The sequence below is a fragment of the Rhinopithecus bieti genome, unplaced genomic scaffold, assembly GCF_001698545.2.
Source record: "Rhinopithecus bieti isolate Rb0 unplaced genomic scaffold, ASM169854v2 scaffold_40150, whole genome shotgun sequence".
Lineage (NCBI taxonomy): Eukaryota > Metazoa > Chordata > Mammalia > Primates > Cercopithecidae > Rhinopithecus > Rhinopithecus bieti.
Window position 1 is genome coordinate 21,307 of NW_016816382.1, and position 12,521 is coordinate 33,827.

At 38.1% G+C, this 12,521-nt stretch overlaps 1 protein-coding gene across 1 annotated transcript in view; it reads right to left on the bottom strand.

Annotated features, from left to right (window-relative positions):
* Positions 1-2,893: 2,893 nt before the first annotated feature.
* Positions 2,894-12,521, bottom strand: part of ECPAS (Ecm29 proteasome adaptor and scaffold) — a 129,102-nt gene continuing 119,474 nt past the window's right edge. The window contains 7 exon segments of the mRNA XM_017854817.1: positions 2,894-3,175; positions 4,568-4,639; positions 7,188-7,276; positions 7,476-7,581; positions 9,981-10,119; positions 11,379-11,571; positions 11,666-11,709. Of these exon segments, the coding sequence (XP_017710306.1) occupies positions 3,036-3,175; positions 4,568-4,639; positions 7,188-7,276; positions 7,476-7,581; positions 9,981-10,119; positions 11,379-11,571; positions 11,666-11,709 (783 nt within the window). The 3' untranslated portion in view covers positions 2,894-3,035.

Below are 12,521 nucleotides of genomic sequence, written 5' to 3' on the forward strand. Positions count from 1 at the left end.
AAAAATTAACGCACTACTTCAAAAGAACAGATCATGCAGTTTTATTTGCCATTTAATATCTTCTTGGGCATGGATGGGATTTTCCTTTAAAATCAGACTATCAGACACTTAGCTAGCTGGGACACATTGCAGAGGATTTTGTGAAAGTCGCATGTAAAATACAAAATTCTGTTACGTACACATCCATTTAACAATAGTTTGTACATTACAATGAGGCCAATGTCAAAATAACTCCCTGGTCTAAAAAGCAGCATGAATCTATTGTGGCAGCAGCAGGTAGAAATACCCCATGTAGGGCAGACAGTGTGCGCACAGTGCAGTTGCTACAAGAGTACAGACCAATAAGGGCACATCTTTTTTCTTTTGTCTTATTAGTAAGTGCACAGTGAAAGATGGAAGAGGGAAGCAATGGGGATGCAGAGGCACTTTTGCTGTGCACATAGACTGTATTACAGGGAGACAGGGAGATACATGGAATTATAAATTCAACACAAACATTAAGAAACAGCTGCTCTTTATCACCAAAAAGACAATTATATACTATTTTCACGATTCTAATTTCCAACTTGCCACACTTTGGGTATCTCCTTTTCACATATCAGTACATTTGAGACAATACATCCTGTGCACAAATTCCAGGAATAAGGAATTCAGTAATAGACCCTACTACCAATCAGTTTCTTGTATGACAGGTAACACTGACTATTTCTAGGGAGAAAGAATCAAAATCTGTTTGGGGGAGCTCTGGAAAACAAAGGCTGATGATATAAACATGTATGAGTCCTTCTGCCATTTGTTGGCCAGTGAACATTCCACAATTACAAGCTCTGTTATTAACCCTTTTAAATAAATATATGCACACATGCACACCAAACATAAGGGGCACTGTGAGACAATTATTGAGCATTACTAGCTGTGTGAATGATTAGGCTGGTCAAGATGAAGGCATTAAGTATACAAATTAGAAATGTGCTTCGAAGGCTAATGTACAGGAATTCAATAGCACTAAACACAAAGGTTTGAGTGCCTCAGCATCACTGTTAGCACCAAGGGAAATTCCCAATATTAAAAAACAAAAAGCTTAAAAAGCATAACATTTGACAAGGTATTAACATTTGATATAGACTAAGAGCATAATTCTTGTCTTTATAATCCTACTTTCTGAAAATACCCAACCTGCATTGCATTCTTGCCAACGAATAATATCTCGAGTACTGTAACTGAAAGTCAGAGAGTACTTGGTGGAGGGGAAATACTGATATGAAAACAGTAAGTCCTAAAAGATGCCATAAACTTTCTAAAAAACATTCGAAGTTGATTTTTCCCCAAGCAAAAGCCATTCTCAAATGAAAATCCATGATAGATTCCTTAAAATTCATGATGCTACTAAAACTCACAAGTCAGTATCAGCAAAGAGGATGTTTTTGTAATTAACACTTAAATTTGTATTTGTAAACTCCCTTTTCAATCAGAAACAATCCCCAAATACAACATATTCAGCCAAGTCTAGGTGCTATCTATGGCAGTGTTTTTTAAACTGTGAGTAGTGACCCAAGTTGTGAGTCAGGAAATGAATTGAGACAGTCTGAAGAGCATTATATCAGGAGCCCAGGGGCAGATATTAAAGGGTATCACACAGTTATGTATTATTTCATGAAACGTTTTAAATATTTTATATTTAGGCATGCACTTATATACACACACAAACACACACGTTCTGGGTCGTGATGTAAAAAGTTATTTTTATTATGACTTGCAGTCAAAAAAGTTTGAAATACATCAGTCAATAGAGACCCTCAAAAACAATAAACATGGAGTTTCCACGAAAAATAATAAACATGGAGATTCCTGGTGTTAATGTCAATAAGGATCAGTATTGAATGTAAACCAATCTTCTGCTCTGGAATCCAAGGTAAGCTACAGAGTTCTCAGTTTACCATAAACACTAAGGCTTTACTTGTTTTTCCTCTTACCCTACACTTTCAGGCAGGGGCATGGGCAACAGAAGGAAGGAGGAAAACCCCTAGTGGCAATGATTTACTTGGAGTGGCATCATATTATTTTGAGAAAAGGCATTTTTTAAAAGAGTAATTCCCAGGTGGCTAATTAAAAGGCTTTCCTTCTCCCCTATAAAGTCATACTGGTAGCATAAAAGCAAACAGAAATTTTATGTTGTCATTACAGTTTTGAGGCAGTCTGTGATTTTGTTTCTGGTTTTGCAAAATATGCAGCCACAGACACCAATAGAATGTGTGATCTTGTCCTAATCTACTTTACCCACCTGTAAAAGGAAGACGATTGGAATTATCCTAATGAGACTGAATCTGTCCTCTCCATCTGTAAAGATGCTAAACAATCATTTTCTCCAAATCAACCATCTAAACACACGACAAGACAATGTTCAGCTTCTGACTTTCGGAAACCCAACAATAAGGGTCACTTTAGTTCTGGCACAAGGGCTGTTGTGTGCCGCCCTAAACGTACCTCATCTTGGAAGTTTCTTGGGTGGGCCAGGGTTAGCACTGATTTGGCAGATGGCTGTAAAGCAAAGTATCCAGGGCAGAACATTAAACACCTGGGTTCTGACTTTGGCACAGGCCTCAGAAAGCCTCTGAGATGACACAGCTTCCTATTTCTTCAGGTTTAAGAGGAAGGTTAAAACAAGTTATTTACAGGCCCCTTCCTGAAATAACTAATTTGAATGCAGTTCTAAGATTTTTATCCAGCTTGCTCTGCAACTTTGTCTATTAATTCCTTTAATAACAGCTTGAACTCTTTTAACAACTATTTCTGCCAGTTTCCTTTACAACCACCCCTCAAACATCCAAGGTTCCATTAAGCTCACTCAGCCCAGATACTTTAAAACATAAAATAAAGCTAATAAGGAACAAAATTTAAGGCTTTTCTTTTATTTCAGCCAAGGAATGATGCATGCTACAGATTAATCTTTACTCTTCCCCACTTGGTTTTTCAAAGAACACCACCATTTCAACCCCCAATGAACATGGCACTTGTTTCTTTCTTCCCTTTCTAATTTATTCCAGATTTTCAAGTGTTTTCTTCAGTAACGCTGCTTTCTCCTGCAGTTCAGGTCTGCTGTCTGGCTCCATAGTAGCTAAAGACTCAATTAGGAGCACTCTGCATTCAGATGTCAAACATTCCCACTGTTTAGATTCTGCATGGAAAAAAAAAAAAAGCAAAAGAAAAAACCCCAAAGAATCCTTATAGGACAAGAAAAAAAATTTAAAAATATCCTATCCCCCAAATAAATGCAAAGCAACCTCTTGATAACAGATCAGTATATAATGATGATAAGTTCAATAGGTGTCTCAAAACCTAATTCTTGACAATAGCCTAGAGGCACATCAGGGAGTTTCCTCTCCTTCCCCCAGTATCAGTGGGAGAAAGCGAAATAACTACAATGAAGCATAGTAGGAAGAAGGAATTATCGGGGCAAGGCACACTGTAGCAAAAAAGTCATTTCAACAACATCATCGCAAGGCCATTTCATAAGATATGGTCAGTCAAAAAAAAAAGACAAACTTGTAAGAAATTTCATAATTGCAAGGTCAGATTAAGTAGATGACACTCCCTTTTCTTTGAGTAAGGCATCTGAGAACTACATGCACACTGAAAATTTTAGAAAATAAGAAAGTATATCAAATCTTAAATCTTGTTTACAAGGTTTTGCCACTTTCTAGCAATGTGGCTTCAAGCAAGTTTAGCTTGCCTTCAGCCTCATGTTCCTCATCTGGACTATATTAGTACGTATCTGGCAAACTGAGAATTTGGTAATATGACTTAAGTGCCTAGCTCTTTTATCTCAACAAGGAAAAAAGGGATCGGGAGATGTTTAGTGTTACTGAGTCTAAAAGTTCTGTCTGATGGAGCCCTAAGAGAGGTGTTTTAATTGCTAAGCAAAGATAGAGAAGTAGAAAGAGCAAACACACAAGGTTGCAGGAAAAACGTTTCCATCTCCTACATTCTTAATCCATGAAGTTAAAACAATTTGAGAGAGAGGAAAAAAAAGAAGAGAGTCCTCCTTCTGAAATCAGTAACAGATACACCACTGGAGAAAATGCTAACAGTTCCCCCTACCCTGCCCACTGACAGACCCTTAGAAGAAAAACAGGTTAGGGGAGAAGAAATAGAATTAAGAAAATTGCTACTATCAGATTTGATGACTCAGGTAGATAACTGTTAAAAATGTTTTTCCAACTCCACTTTTCAGTGTGTCGTTCTGCTTATTTACATGTACACATGCCACTTGTCAACCACTTCCTCTAATTAACCAAGATTAAGTCAGGATTCCCGATGAAAACAAAAACTTTATTACTTTAAGACAACTATAGCTTAATAGTATGTTAAAAATATATAAAAGAATATCAAATTTAAATATTTAGTAAGATTTATAGTTTTGGTTTTGTCCATTCTTCTTGCATGTGCATACATACTGATTTGTATTTCAGAGTATATGCTTAGAGTATAAGAAAAACGAAACAAAAAATTTCTAAAACATATGCTACATGGCTTTGTGGTCCTCCAGTCAGAACTAAGAACAACTTACCTTCAAGTTTTTTAAGCAGCAATTCTACCACAGATAAAGCTTCTGTTCTCACAGATGAGTAGGTCTTATTTTCTAAAAGAAAATCATACAGTTTATATGGCCTGCCTGAAAACACAACCTCCAAGATTAAATTTGTGTTACTGAAAGAAAGATGTCCAGAAATTACAACTCTAGGGAAAGGGTACATCTGGTTTTTTGTTTTGTTATGTTTTAAAGGAAGCTTCCCTTTGCTAAGTATCAAATACTTAAAATGTGCTAATGTACATAGTCTCCTACTTTGGGAAAACAAAAACCTGTCAGCCAAGTATACCAATCACCACAACAAATGGTAATATTTAAATGATCCATTTTAGAAGTGGAAGATGAAAAAACTATCTCAAACACAAAATCATCTTCACATCATACATAAGAATGATCCTTAGGTCTGCATGACCCTCCTCATTTTACCAAAGAATATTATACGACCCAGTGTTTAAGCCGATCGGGGAAACCTGGAACCCAGCAAAGACAGGTCTGTTGGCTGCCAGTTCTTTATCCATAAAAGCATGTTACTGCCAGCAACTGCAACTGAAGCATGCTTCCTTGGCATCCACTCTTTGACATGGCATCTGATTCACGGTGAAATTGTCTACCAAAAAAATCAACACACAACCAAGCCCAAAGCAGGGTAGGCATGAGATGGACCTTATCATCTTGTTATGCTATGAAGTACAGAAGTGCTACAGTGACGGTGACCTATCAAAATGACACAGGGGTCAGCTTGACACAGGGCTTCCACTGGCCAAATCTGGGACAATTTGAGTAACAAATTAAGATTTAAAAAATTAAATTATAAAGTCTTTGAAGGGGGAAAGAAATCCATGAATCAATGCCAGTAACAGATAAATAAAAAGATGGGCAGAAGAGAAGAACCTTGCTTACAATAGAATTCCAACTATCAAATGGTGAATGTGGACAAAATGCTAGAGTTGCAAAATCATCTTAGTAAAAACTGGTTCAGGAAAGAATCATCAATGCATGCTAAATATAGAGAAGAGATTGTAAAGAAGATAAACAGATTATTTGAATGATCTTAAGGTCTGTTCCCACAGGCTACTTATTAGACACAAAAGGAAAATATAGTCACTAGCCAGTAGAGAAAAACTGATAGTACCTTGACCAGGTAATCAAAATTAACATCACAAATGATAACAGATGGACACTGTGTGTGCCTCTTAATGTGAGGACACATCACTTACGTAAGTATCCCAACTGGGAATTCATAACCTGGATCTAATTATGAGAAAACATCAAACACCAAATGAGAAACATTCTGTTTTTTTCAAAAAGGGACTTTATTCTTCAAAATTGTCAATGTCCTAAGACAAAGAAAGGTTGACAAAGTATTCCAGATTGAAGGAGTCTAAAAATATATGACAACAAAATTCAATAAATAATTATGAATTGGAGGCTAAGGCGGGCAGATCACTTGAGGTCAGGAGTTTGAGGCCAGACTAGCCAACATGGTGAAACCCCGTCTCTATGAAAAGTACAACAATTAGCCAGGCTTGATGGCATGCACCTGTAAGCCCAGCTACTTGGGAAACTGAGACAGGAGAATCACTTAAACCCAAGAGGCAGAGCTGCCGTGAGCCAAGATCGCACCATTGCACTCCAGCCTGGGTGACAGAGCAGACCCTGTCTCAAAAATAATAATAATTATTATCATCATCATCATCATCCTGGACTGGATTCCCTAATGAAGGGGAGGGAAAAAAAACAATCCTATAAAGAACATTACTGGCTGGGTGTGGTGGCTCATGTCTATAACTCCAGTATTTTGGGAGGCCAAGACAGGTGGATTGCTCGAGCTCAGGAGTTCGAGAACACCCTAGCCAACACAGTGAAGCCCTGTCTCTACAATTAATACAAAAATTAGCCAGGCGTGATAGTAACTGTAATCCAAGCTACTTGGGAGACTGAGGCAGGAGGATTGAACCTGGAAGGTGGAGGTTGCAGTGAGCTGAGATCACACCTCTGCACTTCAGCCTGAGTGACAGAGCGAGACTCTGTCTCAAAAAATAAAAATAAAGAACATTACCGAATCAACTGAACAAACTAGAGTATGAACGATAAACATTTGATTTAAAAAACCGCATCCATGTTTACTACCTAAAGTTGACAATGGTACTGTGGCACACTAAATAACTGAGGAAAAAGGGGGCCTGAGGTAAGCAACATACTTTCAAATGGTTCAGGAGAAAAACATGTATACAGAAGTCCAAATGACAAAGCAAATGGCACAAAATGTTAACAGATGATTCTGGGTAAAGTGTATACATATTGCAGAGTATTAAATGTACTGTCGTTGCAACCGTTGTGTAAGTTTGAATTTACTTTCAAATAACAATTTTGTAAAAATACTTGTCACGAAGGTTTTTCTAAACTAGATGCTAAAATCCTGTTATAGTTTCAGATTTAAATATTCCAGTTAAGGGGTACACATGGAGTATATTAAGTAGCAGGGTCCAGCAGCTGTTTCAGAAATTTAGTTCCTAAGACAAGGTAGGAAATATTTGAAGCTCGGCTCCTTAGCTTTAAAATTAGGACTCCCTCGTCAGTTTTAGTTTACTACACTCACCTAAAGAATATGTGATTGATTTACAAGTTTCAAGCAGAATTTCAGCCAAAGCCTCAGGATCTGCATATTCTTCTTCCAAAAGCATTAACCTATACAAATCAGAAAGCAAGGTACAAATGCTAATTATTAAGAAACAGTCTAAAACTTTCCTGTCACAATTTCTGTCTGTATGTATCATTGTCACTTTAGCTACTAGTTTTTAAATGTATAAAAATTCCATTGATTATATATAAAATGCTGCAGGGGTGGGGGGAACAAAATAAAAAACTGAACCATGAAGCAGTTTACCCCTGAAAAAAGGCATTCATTGATTGCAGGACTCCTAGCTGCACTTTCCACGTGCTGAGTTTTAGCCGTTCACACATCAGTTTGCACAGCTCCTGGCGATAACAACCTGGGAAAGAAAGACAAGGTGGGACAGAGCAGGAGAGAGTATAAAAGAGCAAGAGATGGAATAAATGAGGGACAGACAGAGAGAACAAGAGAAAGGCAGAGGGACGGAGAAAAAGAGAAGGCAGGGAGGATAAAGGAGAGAAAAGCAGGAAAAGAGAAATAAAACAATAAATATTTTAAAGCCATTGAAATTTCTCCAAAACCTTCAGCATGACTTTGTACTCAATCCCCAAACACATTTCCTTGATCAGAAACTGCCCCCACAAAGGTACAATATAATTGTTTACAAATATTCACTTTCAAGGCATATGGTTCTCCATAGAACTGAGAAAGCACTTTAACCACAACCCCTTTGCCCCTCAAAACTCCCTGAATGACAGCCAAAGAAAGGAGAACTCTGTGGCCAGGAGCTCCTCTCTAGATGCTCACAAGCCTCTGCAAACTGCAGGTTTACCAAGAGTCAACAGTGCTTTCTTATAAACCTGTTATGCCAACTGCAATTGTAATTATAATTATATAATTAATATTATGCCAACTGATGAATCAGCAGAAAACTTAAGAACGAAGTTATTTTTAATTACTGTAGGATTTCATAGGGCTCAAACAAATGTAAAAATGGGGGAAGGAAATTAAAAAAATCTAGAATTCTGCACTAGAATTGTCTCATAAGAGCTTGAAATTTCTTTCTCTATTTTAAAGAAACAAAACCCAGAAATTGTAGATTTATAAGAAGCCAATGCGTAACTTAAGTTCCTAAAGAAAAGACCTTGGTTCGCAATAAATGCACTTTTCTATTAACAACCTTCTACATCTTATATTAAAATAAACTGCTTTATGTTTGTATCAACTTTCTCATACAATTCCCTACCTTAGCTATCTCTACCTATCAAGTCTTTATAGTGTCATATTAGTGGACTTCCACTGCAGTGTATAAGAAATAAAACCACTTGCAAATTTGTATCTTCTGGGAAACTCTTCCTATAAACATAGCAAATATATAAGTTCACACAAAGGCTGACAGGGCTCAAAGAGAACCTTAACTCTGATTCTAGACATTTCCAGTTACGAATAATCAACAATACATTTTTTTATAACATTCAGTAATATTGTCACTTGGCATGGAGGCTCATACCTATAAATCCCAGCACTTCAGGAGGGAGGCCAAATGGGAGGATCACTTGAGCCCAGGGGTTTGAGACCAACCTAGGCAACATAGCAAGACCTCACCTCTTCAAAAAAAAAAAAAAAAAAAAACTAGCTAGGTGTCATGGCATGCACCTGTATATCCAAATACTTGGGAGGCTGAGGCAGGAAGATCACTTGAGCCCTGGAGGTAAAGGCTGCAAGGACTGCACCACTGCACTCCAGCCTGGGTAACAGAGCAAGACCCTGTCTCCAAAAAAAAAAAAAAAATACATATATATATAGACACACACACTAAGATCTTCAGCGGGATGCACTGTAGGACCCAACCCAAGGCAAGCTTAAAGGGTAGCATCATCACTTCTTGGCCTTTTGGCTAAGATCCAGTGTAAAGGGTAGTATCATCCCAAGGTTAAGGCCCTATCAGTGGACTCGAAACTAACTGCAACCTCATCCAATAATAAAGGTTTACTGTTGATTTAATCTTTGGGAAATACATGTCCAGTTCTGAAAATTGTCCAAATAGTAATGAGTATTTCACTGAAACAGGGATTTCAGGTGCTTACTGAACACTTCGTAATAAGGCCATTCATTTTAGGATAAAGAGACCCCACTAATAAACTTTGTGGATTCCTCCAAATGATCAAGAAGATCAGCAGAACTCTTCTATCAAACTCTCTGCATAAAATGTATCATGGTTATTATAGGTGGAACTATGCCCCCAAAGTTCGTATGTTGAAATACTATCCCCCAGTACCTCAGAATGTTACTGCATTATTATTAAATAGAAGACAGACCCTTTAAAGAGGTCCTATGAGTGGGCCCTAATACAGTGTGTCTGGTGTCCTTACAGGAAGAGGTGATTAGGACACAGAGACAACAAAGATCATGTGAAGACACACAGAGAAGACAGCCATTCCCAAGCCAAGGAGAGAGGTCTCAGAAGAAACTAACCCTGCTGACGATGCCTTGATCTCAAAAGCTCAGACTTCCATTCTCCAGAATTGTGAGAAAATAAATTTCTGCTAAGCCACCTGGTCCGTGATACTTTCTTACAGCAGCCCTTGCTGCAACGGTACACTGATCAGTGAGGTGATATGCTCACGTACACAAAAAATTTCCACTGAATAATTCTCATTATTAATCAATCAGGCTCGATAAGAAACAATAACTATACTTTGTCATACAGAAAACCTTTGCTCTCATTAAGTAACCTCTGGTTACAGCACTTCTTCAAATGCGGTTTCTGGTGCTTACGTTGGGTCTCCGCGTTTCGGGGCCAGGCTTTGCCCAGGCTTTCAAAGGCACCCAGCAGATATTCCAGCTGGAGCTCCTTTTCCTTCTCATTCTCATCTTCATTTTTGGTTGTCTGGACCCCACTACTTTCAAATGAATTCTAGGATATATCAAAGAAAAGAAAATTTAATATTTTCTTCTTCAAAGTTACAGGTATGCTATTTAAGCTATCAGGGTACTAGGGCAGGAGCTATTAACCAAGAGTTAAACGGTAAATTCTCTACCATAAGCTTCCCCATTTACAACAAGGATTTATAACCAGAATACTGTGTCTCTAATAAATTTAGGAAATACTTTACAGGAATCTGTAAAGAAAAGCTAAAAATTACTGCATATGTAGTCTTTTGAGCATAACGTGAGATCTGCATGAGAATCAAGTATTAAAGATAGAAGAAACTCAGTAATGATCTGAATAAATCCAAACTCTTTCTTGATAGATAGGAAAACAGAGGCTAAGAGAAGCACTGGTCCAGCTCGCTAGTGATGTCATCAACTTAAAACACAAGTGTCCCAAATCCATATGCTATCACTATGTTTGTAACGGAAATTATTTAAATAGCCTTATTACTGAAAGAAAACAACTGCAAATTAGCAGCCTTAAGAAATAAGAATGTTACTTAAAATATTTCATGTTTCACAAATAGGGAAACCACACACTTTTTTTTCTTTTTTTGGACCAGTGCCCAACTTTTAAAACTGAGTATTCCATCTTCCACATGAAACCTGAGTGTTTTTTTTGACCCAAATCCTCCACTATATGGCAGAGGCAATTCACATGACACATTGAGCTTCTTGCCTTTATTCTAGGATGGCTGGGGTGGCTGAGCTTATTAGCTAAGGCAAAGCTTATTATGACATAAACTGTTCATTCACTACCAAATCCACTCTCCCCTTCTCCCATGGAGGGAAAATGGACACCCAGAATTAAGATTCAGTCTGCTGCCAGGTGTGCTAAGTACTGAGCAATGGGATGGATATAAGTCAAAGTGCCATCTAGCGGTGCCCAGGAACTCTCCTCAAAAGAGAACTGGCATGCCCACTGTGATCCTTTATCCTTGCTTCACCTCCTCTGCATTCCTGCCTGGAACACAAACACACTGTGGACCTTGAAGATGATGACCCCACCCTAGAAATGGCAGAGTTGGGAGATGTAAAGAGCCGGAATACCTGAACGCTTTGTGATGTTCCCAATGCTATGTGAGAAACACAGCACTGTCTATCTTGTTTAAGGCCATATTTTGGAATTTCTCTGCTACTTGCAGCTAAACTAATCCTAATAATCAGGACATAGGGGAAAATAATGTTTTAACTCTTTCTTTTTAAAGCATAAACCAGAACTGAGGATACAGGTGGTATTACCTTCTTGATGAGAGGTATGACAATGTCAGAAAACTCCTGGAATCTGTCTTCTTTGGTGGCCTTCAAAACATCAGCTGCACAGCTGATTGCTACAATCTTGTATTTGAGATTCTCTTTGCTACATTCCTTCAGAACAGCTTGAAGAATTTCATTCGTGCTGGGTTGATTGGGCACAGACTTTTCCAGCTCTGCACTACGGGATCCATAAAAAAGCATCAGAAGTTAATAAAGGCTGCAGCTTTCGGGTTCAGTTTAAGAAATGGCATCCTCATTGAAAGAACATTTACCTGCAAGCTGTCACCACACAGGCAATGGCTTTCAACAGCTCTTCCTAAGGGGTTAAAAGATGAGGACATACTATTAATCCCAAACATGTCATTTACACTCTCTACACTATGATTATAATTACCTTAGGAATTTCTGATAATTGTGACAACAAAAATTAACAATTGTCACCTCATCTTTAATGCATAATTTTAAGCACATCCACCAAGTTTTACTCTAAACCATGGATGCAGGATAATTATCTTCACCTCCATTTCGTAGAAGCCTAAAGAACTGATTTGACCCTGGTCTCACAGACAAGTGTCAACCACAGAATTAGAATGATGTCTGACTCCCAGTCCAGTACTACTTCAGTACTGCATGGGCCACTACTGACCTTTACAACATAAAGATCATTATGTTGCCACAATCTCATGTTCCCCACTGAGTGTTCACTGTAAGAATCCTACTGAAGCCCTTGTGTAAAAAAATAACTGTTACTAATTCATAGGTCCCAGAGATGGGCATCTTCAGCCCCAGGTTTAGAAGCAGCCTACCTTGCTACTCTATGTCACACACGCCCAATCCTGACCTTTTTACGCTCAATCCTGATCTGTTCATAAGGTCAACAGGTACAAAATGCTGACAAGTTGGTTTAAGACATAACTTCGAAGGCTGAATATGAAAAATGTATCTATCTCCAGCATTACTGTCCATTATGCAAGGCCACGTGGGTTCTAGTTTCAGAGGAAATACCACAGTTAATTGGGCAAGGTTTACCCAAAGCTTCCACTGTCTAGGAAATCTGGTTCACAAAAATAATCCATCAGAAGTTACACAAAACCAGACCCTTCTTATTATACCTTTAACTGGGCATGA